General features: G+C 37.7%; 3 protein-coding genes across 4 annotated transcripts in view; 2 read left to right on the forward strand and 1 right to left on the reverse strand.

Moving 5' to 3' along the window:
• plekha6 (pleckstrin homology domain containing, family A member 6) overlaps positions 1 to 20230 on the forward strand; it is a 154707-nt gene that overhangs the window by 107003 nt on the left and 27474 nt on the right. The window lies entirely within an intron of this gene.
• The window catches only part of golt1a (golgi transport 1A), a 43651-nt gene that overhangs the window by 21889 nt on the left and 1532 nt on the right, over positions 1 to 20230 (forward strand). The window lies entirely within an intron of this gene.
• On the reverse strand, positions 1830 to 18979 carry csf1a (colony stimulating factor 1a (macrophage)). Its single transcript, XM_056269851.1, has 7 exons — positions 18748 to 18979; positions 13835 to 13948; positions 13375 to 13437; positions 8115 to 8285; positions 5499 to 5688; positions 3259 to 4089; positions 1830 to 2657 (listed from the first exon to the last, which is right to left on the reverse strand). Exons 1-7 carry the CDS (start codon positions 18778 to 18780, stop codon positions 2425 to 2427), a joined length of 1635 nt encoding a protein of 544 aa, XP_056125826.1. The 5' UTR covers positions 18781 to 18979; the 3' UTR covers positions 1830 to 2424.

The raw sequence follows: 20230 nt of genomic DNA on the forward strand, positions 1-20230 counted from the left end.
GCCGCAGGAAGTGCGAGGCATCTTTAAAAAGACACTCGCGCTCTTTTAGGAATAGTTTGCAAGGTAAAAAAGGATACGTCGCCGGATAGCGTAGCTTGCACGGATGGCTGAAGGTGGCGAAGACGGCCGGCTTCCTCAGCGCTGTCTTAAGCTGGCTGTTCGCTGTTCGACAGCGGCGGTGGCTTCTCTCAGATCCAGCGATGCGAAGAGCTCGCTGAAGAGATGGAAAATCAGGGAAGTCAGCCTACAGCCCCTACTTTTATACGCTAAGCCTCGCCCATTCTGGCGGGCTATGACGCTATAGCTGCTGCACTGCGTTGACAATGAATACAAAATTAAGGATAATTTTTTGGCTTCAATATCTAGAGAAGATGAATCTTTCCCGTAGCGTAAGCTAAACTTACGCAATACGAGAGAACCTCTCGTAAGAGAAATATATATATTACGCCATATATTATGTTTCTAGTATTTTAGTTTTAATGAAAAACCAGGGGACCCCCCAAGGTAATTTTTTGGGCCTTATGGCTATGGGAGGTCCCTTGATGCTAATGGGAGGTCCGGGACCCCCCAGCAAATTCGAACACCCCATCTCAATTCGAACACTGAGTAAAGCCCTAGTCTTGATGTCTAGGCTTGATGTCTGTGGCATTCTTTATTCTCAATAAAGAATCCTTCTGAAGACACACCGAGTCTCCTGGGCTTTGCTTTCTGAGTCAGTTATTCACCATTTCCTTTCCCAGCATTACACATCTTTTGAAATTTCAATCTTGATGCCTAAAAGTTGTTTTTTTTTAAAGGGACAGCTCACCCAAAAGTAGAGCTCTGTCATCAATTACGCGCTCTCATGTCATTCAAAACCTGTATGACTTGCTTTCGTCTGTGGAACACACGAGGAGAACTTGTTCCAGTTGCTCTTTTCCACGCAATTAGTCCATGTGGGGATGCACATGCACCATATGAGTAAATGGTTTAAAGTTAAAGGTGCTCTAAGCGATGTCACGCGTTTTTTAGGCCAAAACATTTTTTGTCACATACAGCAAACATCTCCTCACTAACCGCTGGCTGCCTGTCCCCTGAACACACTGTAAAGAAACGCGATCTCTGTAGACAACCCAGGCTTCACAAACAGCAACAAAAGCAAACTGCGGCGACCCGCTCCCCAAAACATAACAAACTGTTCCAGCCAATGACCGACAAGAAGGGTTTGGGGGCGGGGTTTGGGGGGTTAGTGTGCGGATGAGGAGGAGGGAGGGTCTAGCTAGCCTCCGTTTTGTTTGACAATAGTTCGAACGTCAACAAGAAGTGACGTAACCCAGGATCGCTTAGAGAACCTTTAAATGGGATTGGAGACACGAGGGTGTTTAAATAACAACAGTATTTTCATTTTCGGGGCAAGTAATTCTTTGCACATACTTCTGCCCTGACATCTATTATTATTTTATTAAAGTCATATAGAGGAGAGAAGCAGCATGTGACTCAAAAACAATGCAGTAATGCACATCTATGACAAGACAGAGACATGGACAAAAAAAAAAAAATCAATCAAACTAACCAGCTAACGTGGGATTGCTTTATTGTAAATGAGTAGTTTTAAGGACAAACACACTGCTAATGTTAACTGTTCCACGTTCTACAAAGCACTGAAGTCTCATTTGTTCTGCACAAATATTGTTGTTAGATTCCTTTTATCATTCCTTTTACCCAGCAAATCCTTAGATTAATTATTTGCTTCTGACATAAAGACATCACTTAGAATGTGGCTTAGAATCTGCCCTGTTTACACATTTTATTGATTTATTTATCTATATACACTCCATATATATATGTCTGAATATCAAGACAATTTAAATCTTGAACTGACATAAAAGAAAATGAACTCTTTTCTTTTTTTAAGAATTATTGATATTTTCCATTCAAGATGTCATGGTCAGTTTGCCAGGGCAAAATGTGCAAAGAGAACATGATTAATGCATCAAGTTTATTTTGTGCAATAATACTTAAAATATTTTCATGTTTCATAGGCTATATCATGTCAAAGGACCACCTGTCAGATCATTAATTTTCTTCTTTTAGTACTATATCCTGGTTGTAGACACCTTTGAGCACTTAACATGCCCTTTAAAATGTATTATAATATCACTACTGAATGAGAAAAAGCAACCTGCTGATATTTTGTCTCTCCATTTATAGTTTGTATTGAATAAATAATTAACTCCACATCTTGGTTTCTTGGTTCTTTTTATGTGTCTTTCCATCAAGTTGGAAACTTTAAAGAATGTTGATTTTTCTGTTTGACTGAGATCACTTGTGACACCCTGCTGAAAAGATCACCAGAGATAATCACCAGCATATGTTTTGGCTACTGGTCTCAGCAGGCTTCTTAGGCTAGACCAACACCACTCCAGCACGGACCAGGATGCCGGTCTAAGTAGGTCTTTTCAGCAGGGCCAAAATGCATTGTCGGTCACTTACTTTTTGCTGTCTATAAAATAAGAGAATTATGAGCAGAAGTCCACCGCACCCTAGTGTAATTATGAGCAGGGTGCCAAAAGAGATGGTTAAAATGCTGGATTGTTCTATGGTAGAGTTCCTCTGTGTTTCTCTGTCTGGATGAGTCTGGTCCGTCATTCCCTGCCTGTCCTCCTGGGATCTGCTGTCTGTTAAAAGCAATGGTATCTTTGGTGAATCATCACAGAATTGGAAACACATGACTCAAGCTACCTTGAACGCATTCTTCTCTGCCTGATGCGTCTCATCTGCCTGATGTGTTGAAGTCTACTATTCAGGGTTAATATTGTTACCTAACTAAAACTATTTTATTTTTGTTATTGAAATGAAGTTGATATAAAATTAAATACAAATATTAGATGAAAAACTTTAAATGAAAATTAGAAATGCTAGATTTTTTAAATTACTAAGTGGATATATATATATATATATATATATATATATATATATATATATATATAGAGAGAGAGAGAGAGAGAGAGAGAGAGAGAGAGAGAGAGAGAGAGAGAGAGAGATTTCTTATAAACATGATATACACACTAAAAATACCAATTGGAAATTAATAAAAACTAAAATATACATACATACTACAGGTATGACAAAAATGACAAAGGCACAATACAAAATTACTATTTAAAATGAAACTGAAAATATTAAAATATTAAAACATTGAAACTTTAATAAAAACTATAATAGTATATATAAAAATGAATAAATATAATATATTTATACTCTATCTTACTTCCTCACCCTTGCTGAGCTTTGTCTCATGGATGGTTCCCATGAAATTCCTTGGCACCCTCACCGGACTTTGGGTGGGAGTTTGGAAATTTTCAGGAGGGCTGTTTAGATGACCTGGCTGTTCAACAAGGATGCTCAGGCCTTCTGATGAATGTGCAGCTGCTTTCAAAGAAGACAGAACTGTGGTTGTGACTGGTACAATGTGTTTACTTATTTGAAGCATCTGGAAAGATTGGCCTTTTTTCTCTCTGCTCTTCATATCTTTATATGTTGGCTGAGATGTTGCAGTAATCCAGTTCTGGGATAATTTCACATAGGAACTGAATGGTCCTTCCTGGCTTTTGGAATCTAAAGACCTCTTTGCAAGTAAAAGCGGCGTGCTCCTCTCCACACCGTCCTGTGCGTTATCTCTTGTGCTTTTTTGATAGGGGCCAGACGCGGTCGACTGAACAGTTGAGTCAGTTCTGCTTGGAAATACATCCTTATAATTTGTAAATGAAGGGAACAGATCAGATGATGGCATATTCTCCATCTCTGAATTTGAAGTTTCTTCATGTAAAGCTGGAGTGCTACTAAAGAGGAAGTTGTATAAATCTCCTTGCATTGACCTCCATGTGGTAGGTGTCCCTGGAGATAGTGTTTGGTGTTGGGTTACTGGGACAGCAAACTTGACTTGTTTAGCTTTCTCATTAACACCCTGCAAGGTTACCACAGGTGGAAAAGTTGATCTTTGTGGGGACTGAGTAGATTTTAAGTAAATATTCCAATGGCTTGTGAATGTAGATGTCCTAGATGATCCACTGCTCACTGTTGGACAAATGCAGGGGCATTCAGAGGTACCTAGAGGAAATGTAATGCAAATGTCATGTGAATTATGATAAAAGCAACTAAAAGTGAGTTTTGCTGGCTTTTTGCTAATATTTTGCTAATTAAATTAATTTCGAGAGCCTGTTTTGCTCTATTTTGTTTTCTTTCCCTGTATTTAATGAATTCCTTTGTTTGTTTTTTACATTGCTGTCTGTGTTTTTTACATCTGTCAATCTGTGTGTATAACAGATGAGGATTTGTGACTCTTATGTTATTATACCATTAGGTCTTTAATGAGTGGGCCATTTTGATTCTAAAGATTCATTCAAAAACACAGATTAAATTCAAAAATGAAACAAATGACTGTTTATGAATCAGTCTTGAATCATTTACCAAAATAAACCTTTAAAAAGTTCTAAACAGATTAATTCAGGAACGAAACACCACTACTGTGTGTTGCTTGGAGGCACACAATGATTCTTCTTCGGCTTTCAGAACTATTTATGGTGGCAGTGCAAATGTAGACAAAGTAACTGGCAATATTGTGTCTAAAATATAAGTTACTCAGTATTAAATGGGTTATTCTCTGCTGGCATTATTAAAAGGGCCCTATCATACACCCGGCGCAATGCGACGCAAGTGTTTTTTGCTAGTTTCAGCCCGACGCAGTTTTCATTTTCATGTCCTGCGCCATGTTCTTTAAATAGCAAATGCATTTGCGCCCATGGGCGTGCTGGTCTGAAAATGAGGTGTGTTCAGGCACATTGTTGGCGCGTTGCTATTTTGAGGCAACTGAAATAGACTGCGCATTGACCAATGGCACAGTATTTTTTTGTTATTTAAAGAGCGAGTTAGTAATGTGCGCCTATAGGTGGGTCCACAACGCGCGTACACTCTGCTTATTACACACACAGCAGCAGCACACAAACATGCCAAATAAAAATATTGTGTACATAAAGACATGGTGGAATCCAGCTTGTTCCATAGATGGTCTGCTTGTGCGCTTTAACCTCGCTCACAAGCAGATCCGTTTGCGCTCTGGGGACGCGTTCAGTCTTTCCGTTTGCAAATTGCGCCATATAATAGCGAATCCGCCAAGGTGCGAGCGCAACTGGCTTTTAAAGGGAATGGCTAGGTGTTTTTAAAATCGATGCTACAGTACATGACAAAGAAATGGGCCATTGAATTCCCTTTTGCTTCAACCCCCATAACGCACTAGTCACAGCCCTTCTGTCAGTCCGACTGTCTGTGAGCGGGAAGTACAATCAGTAGTTTTAACAAAAGTGCTGCGTAGATCTGGGTGCAGGTAACATGGAGAAAGAGTACACAGTATTGATTTACATATTCTACAGACATTGTTGCAGCAATACAAAGCTTGTGCAATCTTGTGAGAGTGATTGCTTAATTCTAGATGATTTTACTGGACTTCACAGTTATAATACCTGCTGTTTGGCTGAGAGGTTCAGTGGAGGATTCTGGGTAATCCTCTGTGAACTCTTCTTCACAGTTCCAGTCCACAGGTTTGTCGCTCTGAGTCATTAGACCCATATACATGTGAATCACTTCCTCAGCTTTCTCCAAAGCTGCCCTCGGCAAAGTCATGTGCATTCTTATGAACTTCGTTGGGCTATCCTGTAAGGTGTAAAACAGAAAACAATTTAGGTATTGGGCTCTACCGTGTCTTGAACCCCTAGTGATTGGGTGTAGGTGGTAGTCTCCATGGGTCATTCATTGTAAAGTTATTTTAATGCAACAATTTCACCCATTTAAACCCATTTAATAACATCTACTGCCTTTTAAGGTTAAATCAATTGTGTTGGGGGTTTTTTGTAGCTGTTTTTTAAAAAGACGTGGTGCTGATGTCTGACACTAGGGGTTGCACTTGGGAGCCCCAAACACCTGTGATACTTTGAGAAAGGGTCAATGAGAATTGGCAAGTGGAATTTGCATGCCACTCCCCCATACATACGGGTATAAAAGGGAGACAGAGTGCATCACTCATTCAGGTTTTTTAGGAGGAGCCAAAACAGTGTCCCGGCCATTTCAGCAGTCATTTCAGCATTGTGGTAGGAGGGACACCACATATCGTTCCCTCCATCAGGGAACGGATGTTACAACAGTAACCAAGACATTACCTATCTATTAGTCACTTCGACGTAGTGTCGATGACTGACACTATGGGTCCCCCAGGGAAAATGCCACAACAGCTAAACCTTGTTACTAGGTTTTGGCAGTGCAGATGTCGGCAAGCCCTTGTGTGCCGGGTTACAAGCGCACTCGCATCATCGTAACCTACCCAGTCTTTTGACGTTTTCTCTCTCTTTTTTCCAATAAAACTCTAGCTGTGCAGACCAGAATTAGTGTTGGGGAAGCAGAGACAACATCCTGCCTTAAGGGAGGTTAATATGTGGAGAATACATCACATGGACTTACCAATCGGGAAGTTATACATGTGGAAAGAGGACCCTGCGGTAGGTCCTAGCTGAAGAGGGATGAACTACTACAAAGGAAGAGACGGAGCTCTGCCGACTGCGCATCTCTGCGTGTCTGTCCCTCCCTGCCTGGGGATGGATTCTCCACTCCCCCTGAAGCATAACTCATTGCGAGAGCGCATCTGCTGTGCAATTGAATTCACCTGGGATGTGAGTGGCCCGCAGCGACTTCAGTCACGGCTGACTCCAGAGGAGGAGAGACCAACACGTGCTTGCCCTGAATCAACGGTCAAAACCTCCGCAGGGTCAGCAATATCGCTACCAAAGCAACCTCTGTACAAAAGCTGAAGAATAAGCGACGACAAATCGGCATGATGGCCATGCGATGTGTGCAGCTGCGCAATGCCAATCTCGGTACTCAAGTCTGTAGCCAATGCTGAAACAGTCTCATACGCATCAACCAAAGCAATGTAACCGCCGCCATTGGACGCCATATGCCCCAGGAGCCTCTAAAATTGTTTCAGTGGAACCGCTGCTTTTCCCCTGAATGTCTTCAGGGAGTTTAGCATTGACTGCGCGCGGTCGTTCGTAAGACATGCTGTCATAGTGACCAACACCATGGAGTCCAACACCATCCAGAGAAAAGAGATGCTTTGCATCTTTGTGTGAGTTGTGTTCGAACATGCGGAGGTGGAAAGTCTGCGTCCATCATCTCCGGGCTGTGAACTGTGTGACCCAGAGAATGAGGAAATGGCTCTTTCTTTGAAAATTTGGTGGAACAAAAATAAAATTAAACCAAGGATTCATCCACCCAGCCCTCCACTGGATGAAGGACCGGTGCACCTCCTCTCATCTCTGGGTCTCATGTCTCAGGGACGCTTCGAAGCCTTCCTAGGGTTCTTAGCGCTCACCATTTCAGAGGATGAATGGATTGAACTTGTGTATAGACAAAATCACTCGGCTCCGAAGAACAAATCTGAATGGGTGATGCATGCAGTCTCCCTTTTATCCCCGGGGAAGTGGCATGAAAATTACTCTCTGCAATTCTCAATGGCCTTTTCTAAGAGTATCATAGGTGTTTGGGGCTCCCAAAAGTGACCCCTAGTGTCAGTCATCGACACCACATCGAAGTGACTGACAGATAGGAAACTGAATTCCTTATTACAAAAAACCCCCCAACATTTTAGTATGTACAGTCCAACCCTACCACAAGAAAAACTATTTTAATAAAGACCACTGTTGCCAAACCACTAGCTACTGTCCAAGACTCTTGGTTACTTGACTTTTTACCCTTGAAACTTTATACAGTTCAATTTATGTACATACAAAACAATGCCAACTGTTTCCTTTTGCTTAATTCGTGCACCGTTTTACCTCAACTGTTTTGTGATATTTGTCATTGAAAATACTTGATATATTCTATATCACTATCATTTGCAGCTCCACAAAATGATTACTCTTTCATTTTGCTCTTTTCATTTGTTTACTAGTGTTTAATTTATAGACATTTAGGCTGTTAAACACAGTCAAATATGAAACGGCAAAAATACTTTTCAATAACCCTATTTATAACTTACAGATAATTGCACCACAGCTCTCCTAGAGAATAAAAAAAAAATTTGTTACCTCCATCTCCTCATTGATTGGAGGGATGCATCTCTGGGAGTAAATGTTGTAGATCATGTTCTTCAGTGAATTAGTATAACGATAATTGTCGGAGTCCTTAGCATATCTGAATTGGGTGTTGAGTAGCTCCAGTATGTGAGGAAATGCTGCTTTAACATAACACACAACACTCTGAAACACACAAACATATGACAACCACAATGAACATTTGACATCACACACACACTGATTTTGTACACCCTATTGTATTCAGACCTGAGTCACAAAACACACAAGGCTATTTTTAATGTTATCATACACCACATTTCTATAAGTTCATTTAGAAAAGTATAAAAGTTTCTATACTTCATTTTGTGAGTTTTTATTCCTATTGTAATACAGCACACAAGCTTTCCAAATGGCAATGCTTGCAAATGTCATGGTTCATATCAAATGCGCTCTTTCGTAAAGCTTGTGCTCCATTTGAATGCTGATGGGGCATCTCAGATCTCTACAGAATGGTAAATGAGAGGAAATGTTCAAACATTCCCTAAAAGAAATGGTTACTGAACAGAATAAAAATATCAATCACCCAATTTTTTTATTTATTTACCTGTTTTGTTAATGGCATTTTCTGCAAAAAACTTCTCATCTAGTCTTTAAGTGGAGTGACGGTGGAACTTTATTCATAGAAATTTACAGGGAAATTTAAGTCCCCTCAGGGATAAGTTAGTCAAGCACACAATTTCAGCAAAATTATTGCTGGTTTTCCTTGTTTGGGAGCCTGAAATCTTTGAATTGTTAACTGTTAACTCTACTCTCAGTCGGTCATTCAAGATGCATTATTCAAATATAAAGGACATCAGGCCATATGTACAATTCCTGCTGAATAGCAGGGATCCCAAAACACGATCTGTGTCCAGAGCAGTCTTCAAGCTGTGATCTTTCAAACTCTTAACATGACTAATGGCCTTGTAAATTTCCAAAAGAACGTGTGACTATTTCACTGTTTTTGGTCTTCCAGTGGGAGCTCCAGGATTTTTTTCTTGACAGATTTTTTTTTTTAACTTCACATTTCAAAGGGGGGTGCTAAGGAAAGAAAACTTGAAACTTGTCGCCTTACAGTCCCATAGACATATAGGTGTCACTAGCTGTGTCCCAATTCAGGGGCTGCATTTTCCGAAGGCTGCATTTGAAGGCCCATTGCGTCACAGCAGCGCGACAAAGGCAATCCTCAAAGGGTCCTTTAATACGGCCTACCGCCAGTGTTGCCAAGTCCGAGGTTTTACCACGGAATTGGGCTACTTTTATGTTGTTGCTAGCTGTGATATAACTTTATATAGGCTAAGCTAGGCCCTATTTATAAATATAGTTATAACTGCCTAAAAACAAAACAGGGTCTAAAACCGATCTAAAAATGTTCACTATGGTCAATTTATGTAGGCTACATAATAAAGTCTAAAGGGTATTTAAACTATCCTATTTTTTTCCATTAGATTGCTCGATTAAATTGAAACCCAATACTTACATTTAAAAGTGTAATCTGTCAATTTTGTCTCCAGCGCGCAATGAATTCTGGGGTAGGCAAGGCTGCGAAGAATCCTTCTGATGAAGGACGCATTTGCAGGCTGCATTTTGAAGGACCTTCGAACTGGGACAGCCTTCGTCGCGCAGAGGTGACGCAATCGGCTATACTTTCCCCTTTAAACGATTTTCGGTGCACACTTCGAAGGACGCGGCCTTCAAAAGATGCAGCCCCTGAATTGGGACAGAGCTTATGTATTTATTATGTCCATGGATGGTTCCACCTATTGGCCAGAACAGATCATGAAGGAGGGGCTAAATTGATTTACAAATGTGTACAATGTAAGGAGCTCAGACAGCCAGTAGAGGAACAGAAAATGGCGGAGCTTCCTAAAGAGCGGGATGAAGCCTCTGCCCCTTTCGGGGGTGCTAAGCGCACTTCTGGTGGGGCCCCAGCAAGCAACCCGGCCTACCACCTCCACAGGCCAGTGGTCTCCTTCAATAAACGCTTCCTCTTCACACTTCACAGGCAACATGCTGACCTTTTGAAAGCCTTTAAAAAAAGACTCTCTTTGACCTGAAGAATCAGTAAAAATAGCTTAATTTGGTTAGGTTTAATGCCTTGAGCTAAAGAACTTCAAACTTCATCATGTGAAAACACTGGCAGTATAATTAAGGCTTGACAAATTCACACAGATGTGAGAGGTGATACTTTTGCGTGTGTTCATTTTAAGGTTTTGAAATTATAGTTGCTAGCTGACAAGCTGAAAAAAATTCTTGTCCACTTCCAAAGCTAATTTACTAAATCTGAACCACTTTGCCGGAACAATTAAATTCCTTTTTCCAAGGCTAACTGTGGAAAAATACTTAAAGTAAATAATATGGAAGCTAAAAGACAGGAATATGAATACATATTTATTTATATTGTTACACAACAAACTTGCAGGAGACAACAGCATCTTTACTCGTTATCACGTAACTTATTATGAGTGTGCAACCATCTCTCACGTTGCCCCAACATTTACTTGAGACTGTAAACCACGGAGGCCTGAACAATGCATTCCAAACTATTTTGGAGCTCTGGACCAGGTGAGCAAGTGGGCTGGTTTGAGGCAGTAATCCAAGTTAGGCTTATCCAGACCCACAAAACAAGCCAACGAAATAATATGACAACAAACACAATATACATATAACATAATGTCAACACTAGTTACGTATGGATCAGCATCTGTGCAATCCGTCAGTACAAACTAAATGAGTGTAAGGGAAAAAATTAAATGTCCAAACAAGCAGTCCCTGTTGAAGCAATAAAAATAAACCACAAAGACCTACAGGAGCCACATTCAAGTGAGAACAAGAAGCTAGACCTCAAGCACAAACATACAATGGTCACAGATACCACATTCCAAGACAAACCCCAGCTTCCACAAATATTTATTTATTACATACACTACTGTTCAAAAGTTTGGGTTCTTTTACAGCCACCAAGGCTGCATTTATTTAATCAAATATACAGTAAAAACGAATTATTCCCGTGATGTTAAAGCTAAATTGTGTCTAAATCAGTGTCACATGATCCTTCAGAAATAATTCTAATATGCTGATTTGGTGCTCAAACATTTCTGTTGTGCTGCTTAAAATTTTAACATTTCATTTCAGGATTATTTGATGAATAGAAAGTTCAAAAGAAATACCAAGTTCTGGCATGAAACTCTAGATGGCGCAGGCTGATAGGACCTTAGCTCATTTGGTAGCAATTGCATCGTCCAATGAGCTGCGGCTCAACATTCAAATACCAGTAGTGTTGCTGTTAGCAGTCTGCAGCGCACTTTCAGAAACCCTCCCTCTTCCCCAGCTCCAGCTGTATAGATCTGCTATTGGGGGTAATTTCATGTATGTTACATGTGCAGCAGCAGCACGTCTTGAATGTGAATTTATTGGCAGTATTATGTCTCGGTATACTTGCTCTGCAACAGCAGTAGCAGCAGCGTTGCAGATCTATTCCGCCAAGACCAAATACATTAACATTGCCATATCCATAACATTATCATGCCAATCTCTCAGATAGTTGTCATGACAGAACCGCCTTTATTTGACATAGAAATCTTTTGTAACATTATAAATGTCTTTACTGTCACTTTTAATCAATTTAATGTGCCCTTACTGAATAAAACTATAAATTTATTAATAAAAAAAAAAAATCGTATACTGACCCCAAACTTTTAAATAGTAGTGTATATAAATGCGTATATTGAAGAACACAAAAGGAACAAAGCAAGGAGGAACAAAGGCAGGCAGTTATTAACAAACAAAAGGAAACCGTAAATAAATGTCATGCCTTCACACCAGTAGGTGGCAGTATAAAGTCGAGAGGCGGTATTAACATTAAGTGACATGGCATCTGACGCAGAAGCCAATGGCACGTCACTATGCTCATTTGCACATCCGGTGGCTCACTTCATTGGCACGTGTCAGTGGATAGTAGCATGTGCCACTGACATTATCGCGGAACACTGACACTGTGCCTCGGAAAACGTCTCTTCGTATGTTGTGACACCTCCAGTAGTGACTGACAGATGAGCTCAGCAGCTATACTGACATAATTGTGACACCAAATCCTAAATAAATAACTTACTTTAGTGATATTTTTAAATAAATGTCAATTAAACGAATTAAAGTCGGTAATATTAATTCAAACATGTTGTCAGCTTGTGGCACATCAGTATCTGGTGGCATGTGCCACTGAATGTTATATGCAATGCCAATGATGTAATGCACATTCTAGGAAACACAAGGAATAAATCCGAATGCAATGATTAGACGAAAACATTTTGGTCATGAGCCTTCCACAGAAGATTTATGTACATATTTTAATATTTAGACCAATTCTATTATTGATTACAGATGAGAAGAGAGTTCCACAAGAAAAAGTGATTTAAAAAAAACTGCCTACTTATCCTTTAAACAAACACTCGCAAACTTCCCTAAGCACTTGGAAGGATATACAAATTTGTCATAGCAAAATCAAATCTCCAAAAATGACTTAAGCACCATCACATAATTGAAATATATAGTAAAGTAAAATGACGTTTAGAAAAGTGATCAGCAAGGAGAGACAGTAAATGATCCATGAGTTGACTCTTGGGTACTGTAGATTTAGACAGGCCAAAGGTCTCTTTTAAACAGGCCCTCAAAGCCGTTTATTTATTTAGCTCAAGAGGATGTTGAAATCATAATCCCCCATGCTGCAGTTGAGCTAGTAAGAGACAAGACCAGAAAGTGACCTCCAGGATAATTTCCCTAAGGATGAATTAAGCTTCTGCTTGTGCGAACTGTACAGTCATGTTCCAATAATTCAGAGTTCCAGCGCAACTACATTGGCTGCGTCATAAAAAATGTAACCATACCCATTTAATGCATCTGTATATAACCTATGGCAAATAACCAACAATGATACATCAATTATATAGCTGTTGAACTATATAGTGTTACTGTTAAACTGCCTAAACAGCTTATTTCATTGAACTGAGGTTTGCGTCAAATTGGTTTGCTGGCTCTCTGGCTTAAAACATGATCTTATAGAACATCTGTTTCAGATCAGTCTGAGTTTGTGGCATGGTAGGAAGATCTATTATACCAGAGTGTCAGGCTCTTTCAAATATCAGGCTCTTTTATATACTGTTCATATCTGTTGAAATACCCATAGGTTGGTTAATCCATACATGCCATTATATGAAAGGAGAGGAAATGTGCATACCAAGTTCTGGCGCTCAGTGAAGGCGTAGGTTAGAGAACAACCATTTTGCAGCTGATTCTTAATCTGCAAAGGAAAGCATTCAGTGAGAAAAAATGTAGTAGTTTTCCATCTGTTTAGCACATATTTATCAGCATCAAAATAAATCTTAATAAGGGCTTCAAAAGCGGTCAGACAGTTTTATGCACTAACTTTTTCTCATTAAAATGGCATTTAGATTATCAGGACTATTTAGTGACCTGCGACTGCATGCCAAATTCAGTATTAACTTCCACCAGCAGTCAAACAATCCAAATAAGTTATGCATGAGTGATCATTACAGACAGCTGTGGATTTCTGTGGGATTTGATTATAAATGAACTATAATAAACTATAATAAATAATTTTCCATGTAATTAAATAATAGAAGTACATTTTGGTCATTTCACAGGGGGATTTACTTGCCAGTAAAAGCTCATCTTACCAGACGTTTTATATTCAGGAGATGGTCCCGTGTGACCGAGTGCTTACATGGACCTGGCACACCAGCACAGACCAAATGAAAGCACAGGATAAGGAAGAAGCACTGATGCCTTATCTGTAAATCACAAATTAATATTTTTATTTAGTTTTATTTTCAGAATCATTCATTTATAAATACAGTAGAACATCTTTTTATTTTATGTTATATTTTATTTGATATTTATGGTAAATACAAAGACAACCAAAGTGCTGGACTGGAGGTGTATTGTAAAAAATATTTAGATGAAAAATAATTATCACATATATAATATAATAGTATATCAAATATTATCTGTGTTTTTTATGTTTTACGTTTGCTATATTTTTTCTCCTGACCATAGATGACACAAAATCTCATCTCAGCACATTTGATGAATGGCTAGGCAATTTTCAATCTTGTCATTTAATATGAATATCAAAAACATGCAGTTTTGAGGTTAATTGATCTAATTTTGTGTCTCTGAAAAACAGTGATCTACTGTATGACATAGTATTACATTGACCATCACGGTTTTTTTTTTTTTATTTGTTTACAGAATAAAATAACAAGACAAGCTTCAAACCCCCCACCCACCTCAATCACTGCATTCATACCACAATCACAACAACAATCATCCACACATTCATAGTGTTGTGACAGGAAAGCAAACGAGAAATGAAGCACAAAGCAAACAATACATCACATCAATTATAAATTAAAATAAATCAATAATACTGATCAAAAAATCAATAAACAAATACAATACAATTAGCAAAACATTTATAACATAACACATGGCACACAATTAAGTACACCTAATATGTATATCTCTAACTCAAGCAAGCAGACATTCCATTTCTTTTCATGCTCTGTTATTCTGTTGTTATTTGTTGCTATAATTGTTTGCAGCATAATACTGATGGTAAACTCTATTCTTAAAGTTTTTATACATCAATTCGATATAGTTTTAGCTTTTAAAATAAACATTTTACCCATCAAGATAATCATATTAAAAAAATGTGTGCATTTACCCTCAAAGACACATAACAAAATATTCTGAGGTGTGATTCGTAAAATAATATCCATAGACCTTAACCATGACTGTATACTGACCCAAAACTTAGCCACATATGGGCAAAAATAAAACAAATGCATCAAGTCCTCCTCCTCATCCCCACAGAACCTGCAACAGGGATCCTTTTCTATATGTCATTGGAATAAAGATTTTTTTGTTGCAATAATTTTATAAAAGATTTTAAGTTGAAATATTCTGGAATATGAATCAATTGTAGTTCTCTATAAATTGTTCTAAAGTAATCCTTCCACAAAATTGGATCATTAAATTCATCTTCCCCAAACTGGCAGGTTCTGTGTGGAAAAAGTGCAGTGCCTGTGATATTTAAATTCCAAATATATATTATTTTATTTATCTTTACACCAGGACAACCATTTTAGGCATCTTATTGGTGGTTATTTTTCTTACCATTTTGCAATTTTATTTTCCAAATTTTAGGAATTGCTGAAATCAGCTGGTTGAATTGTAACCGATTGAGAGAAATGCCCCAAAAAATTCTCAAATTTTCATAAGAAATAAAATCTCCAGATAAGTCTAAAAGGTCATTGGCAAAAATTGACCCATTTTTGACACATTCCTCCCACAACAATGGCTTGTCTCCAACCGTAATGTTTGAATTCATCCATAGCAACTGTGTCTGAATATCTTGAATTGTATCTGGAGGGTGGTACTGGAAATTCAACCAAGCTTTCAGTGCATCCTTGAAGAATGGTGATAACTCTTTTAAACTGTTTTGAAATAGTTTATCAATATGTATTGTTTTTAATTGGTAAAAAGGGAATATATTGTTCGAGAAGAAGGAAAAGGCTGAATATAATCTCTGGCTCGTGATCCAGTTTGTTGTGATAAATTTTAGCAACCCAGGAGGCTTTCAAGGAACAGACCATCATTTGAAGATTTTTTAATTTCAGTCCATTATCATAAGAATTATACAGGTTTATTGTTCCATATAAATTTGAAAAAAAAATTGTTCAAAATGTTTAAAGAACTTTATGCTAGGTGAAGGAAGAAGCATTAGTAAGTGGGGGCAAACTGTGGAATTACCAATGTATTAATCAGAGTTACTTTTCCTTGAATTGTCAGAGAGTTCCCCCTCCAAGGTTGTAAAATTCTATCTGCCTTTTCCATCCTTCTCTCATAATTGTATTTAACAATTTCTTTGAAATTATCAGGTAAATGAATCCCTATTAACTTCTCCATTAATCCATTTAACAGGAGCAGAACTGTTTAAAATAAAATCGGTGTCTTTTAATGTCCCAATCCGCAAAATTGGGTTTCAATCCAGATATTTTAGAAAAAGTATTTAATTCCTTTACTAGTCCTTCCAAAGTGGATTGTGTTGGTTTTATGAAAAAGGTTGCATCATCAGCATACATTGTCAACTTAATCTCTTGACCGTTTGGAAATAGACCTGGTATATCTGGATTGTTCCTAATTTTAATAGCCAGAATTTCAATACATAAAATAAAGAGATATGGTGACAAAGGACACCCTTGACGGACTCCTTGCGTTAATAACCATCAAGTTTTTTTTTTGTGTCTGTTTGTAAATGAGGGATTTGTGGACAGGGTTTTTAGAATTTTAAAGTAAAAAAAAAAAAAAAAAAAATCAGTGTAGTGATGGAGAAGGTAAAATGGTATACAGTACAGATTATAATTAAAATAATATAAGACATCACTTAATCAATAAAACAGCCAATGCGACTTGTCATTAGTAATGTTGTTGAACAAATACACATTGCACTTGGTGCACTCACTGTATATCTTATTAAGAAAATATAACATAAACAGCTTGATCTAATTTTTTTTCAGCTTACATGCAACTTCGAACACATCCAAAGATACTTAATATGATTTTAACAAGAGTGAGAATTCCCCTGGAGCAACCCGGTGTTGAAAGGCTTGAGAAGGGGGAATGTTGATGGAAAAGGAATGTAACCTCAGTAACTCCCCAATTCTCACTAAGTCACTCCAACCTGGGTTTAACCTGAAAACCTTATGTTTATAATTCATATTCATAGATCTTAGCCACATACAACACAACAGGGAATTATCACATAATACAATACACTGTATTATAACAATTATATAACAATTAATATAGCAATAAAGAGGGGCTAAGTACTTCTCAACCTCTCAGAACCCAAATTCCACAAATCTCTGGAGTGCAAACACATTGAAACTATAAAACGGTGTAAGGGAAAGTGTTTATAATGTTGGCCAGATCAGTATACTAGTAAAGCAGGAAACAACAGATGACTATGTCTTTGCTCATCTTCATCCAAGCCTATCTCCACAGGAGATCTGAATGGACTCATAGTCATGTGTGACAGATGTGTTTCAACCTCTTAGAGTATGATAAAAGCCAGACAGCATGTTAGCAACATCTTGAAAAAATCTTACAAGCTTCGTCATGCAGCACTGCCTTATCATAGACAGAAAGTGTCGAACAAGGCACATCTATGGGAAGTAACTGCAATTATTCTGTCTCAGATTCAATTTAATTATAGATGTCTATGTGACAAATGTTGCTGAACTAGGCAATGAAATACCAAAATCAACAAGGAAATGTAAGCAATTCAGACAGTCTGTCTCCATTTCATGCTTTTGATCTAACTAATGAATAAATAATCTAGAATAAATATACTGTATCCTTTTTGTGTTAAAAGCACCTAATAAATATACTGATAAATAAATAATTTAGGGTGTCAAATTTTTTTTTAAATAGGAATATATCCTTCAGGGTCTTGAGAATACTAATAATATATATATATCTCATTAAAGGTGTTGAAAATAAATAAATAAACATACCATATTATTCAGGGTGTTGAAAACTCATAATAAATCAGCATACTAATAAGTATAATATATCAAATATATATCATTCAGGGTGTTATTAAAAATTAATAAATATACTAAAAAACATAATTTAGGGTGCTGAAAATAAGTATATAAAAATGTATTGTTCATAGTTAAATATACTAATAAATATATCAGTCAGGGTATTGAAAACGAATAAACATAACATTCAGGGTGTTCATAATTAATAAATATCCTTATAAATATAACATTAAGTCTACCATTAGAAAACCTTGATCTTTTTAACAAAACTGTATGTAATCCAACATTAAAAAAAGAAAAGAAAACTCCTTTCCAAAAAAGCTTTAATGACACAGCTGTATTTAAAATCCTCAGAAATGCTGCTTCCTGCCATGTGTCTGTGAAGTCCTGGGGTATTTAGCCAATAAAGCATGCGGTGATAACAGGTCTAAGAAGCCCTAAGACCCCATAAAGTGCAGGTTTCTACAACCCGATCTTCAATGGCTGTATACGTGATCAAATAAAAAATAACAAGGAATAAATGTGGACACAGCAACTCAACAATCAACAATCATAGAGCCAGAAGAACTGGCTTTTTTTTTTTTACTCAGCAGTTGCCTAAACGGACAGCCAACAGAAGCAATGAAATTTCACAGACCACAGTTTGCTTCAGCATGCTCCACGGCTCAAGAAATTTGCCCCCAGTTGTTTAATGGTTTGGCATTCTTACATTGAAATAGCTTGATGGCCATAAATCAAGGAATAGAAAAGGTCTATGGGAAAGGGTTCAACAAGAAAGGAAAACAGTGTTCTGAAGTTTCACAAAAGGAAGATCAAGGCTCCTCAGAGATCATATCTATTTCTAATGAAATACATTAATCATGCAGAGGCAGAAATTGAAAGCTGGTTTGCACAAAAACATCAATTGAGCTTCAATTATCAAATGGCATGAACATTAACTACTACAACAAGCATATGTCAGAGGAGACCAGAAGTCTTACCTTGGCTTTGTGGGCTGTTATGTGTGTGTTCATCTGGCTGGACTGAGCAAGTAGAAAGCAATAAAGTTCACAAGTAGATTCATTGGATTAGTATTTTTGTTTCGCGTTTGATCCTAATGAAGATAGTGTCTTGCCCTCTGAAGATCTCTGCACGATTCAAGCATCCAGGCTGTCTTGAAACAGATCTTCGTGTGAAACAGTTGAGACATGCCACCTTGAGAGGGTGAATGTTTCTGCCTGAGGACTATGGTAGACAAATAAAGTGAGCTTTAGTAAAGACCTCCTCCTCCTCTTTTCCCACTGCTGGGCTTATGAAAAGACCTCTCTCACTTTCTCTTTACTCAGACCATTCTATTGATGAAGGAAGTTTTAGCTCACCTCAGGCCAATATATGAAATACATGTGTTTTTACCACTCAAAAGTTACATTTGTGGATGAGTTGAAAATCCTACCGGGATGGTGAATCATCTGCTCATTCTACAAGATTTGATGATGTTTAAATACAAGTTTCCATATAGAGAGAAACCTGCTGGTCTTTAATCTTGATCTTGGCAAGAAACGGAAGTTATGTTAGCCTTTTCTTTCCTATTGTGACGTAGATCCGAGTGAAAGAAAAAATGTTGGTAAACAACAGAGAAGAGAAGATATGTCGCTGACAGAGGGATATGCAAAAGCACAAATGAACACTTTAAAGAGCTATGTTGGATGGGAATAGGGCTGTCACTTTTGTGAAAAAAAACCTGTTCGATTTTTGAGACATAAGTGTTCATTGAATCAATTGTAAAATCGATTTTCCATGTCTAAAGACGTTTCCATTTTTTACGGATTTAGCGCAAATACGCAACTCGTGAGTCCTCATGATATATTAAATACAACGTATTGCGCAGAATCTGCACATTTCTGGCTTACTTGAACATACACGTCACCACGCAACAAATAACGGCGCGCTTGTTCACTTGCATTGAAGTAATAGCGAATACTAAAAAGCATTTGGTTAACAGAAAAGACATTGTTATTTTCCAGCATCCCTCATGTTCTGTGTGCTGTATTGATCTGTCCACCTAAAACACATTTTTGGTTAAAAAAGAAAAAAGGCCGTTAAAATCGATTCCCTATTTTTCTTTTTCGAAACTTGTGTTGGTTGGTCCGATCGATTGTGCAATCGATTTTCGAACGTAAAGTGACAGCCCTAGATGGGAATAATAGCCTACCTTTTTTGTTTTTTTGTCAGTTTTTTAAAGCTTGACAACATCTGTCCCCATTCACATTTATGTATTATGTATTATAACTGTGTGGATATCATTCAAAAAAAATTATCTTGTGTTACAAGGAAGACTGAATTCAAAGAATTCACTTGTCTTCACTTGTCTACATAAGTTTCTTTCTTCTTCTGAACACAAAAGAAGATATTTTAAAGAATGTTGGTAACCAGATAGTTGACGGTGGCCCATTGACTTCCATTGTATATTTTTCCTACTATGGA

This window comes from Rhinichthys klamathensis, unplaced genomic scaffold, assembly GCF_029890125.1.
Source record: "Rhinichthys klamathensis goyatoka isolate OS25496 unplaced genomic scaffold, OSU_Roscu_1.1 h1tg000291l_1, whole genome shotgun sequence".
NCBI lineage: Eukaryota > Metazoa > Chordata > Actinopteri > Cypriniformes > Leuciscidae > Rhinichthys > Rhinichthys klamathensis.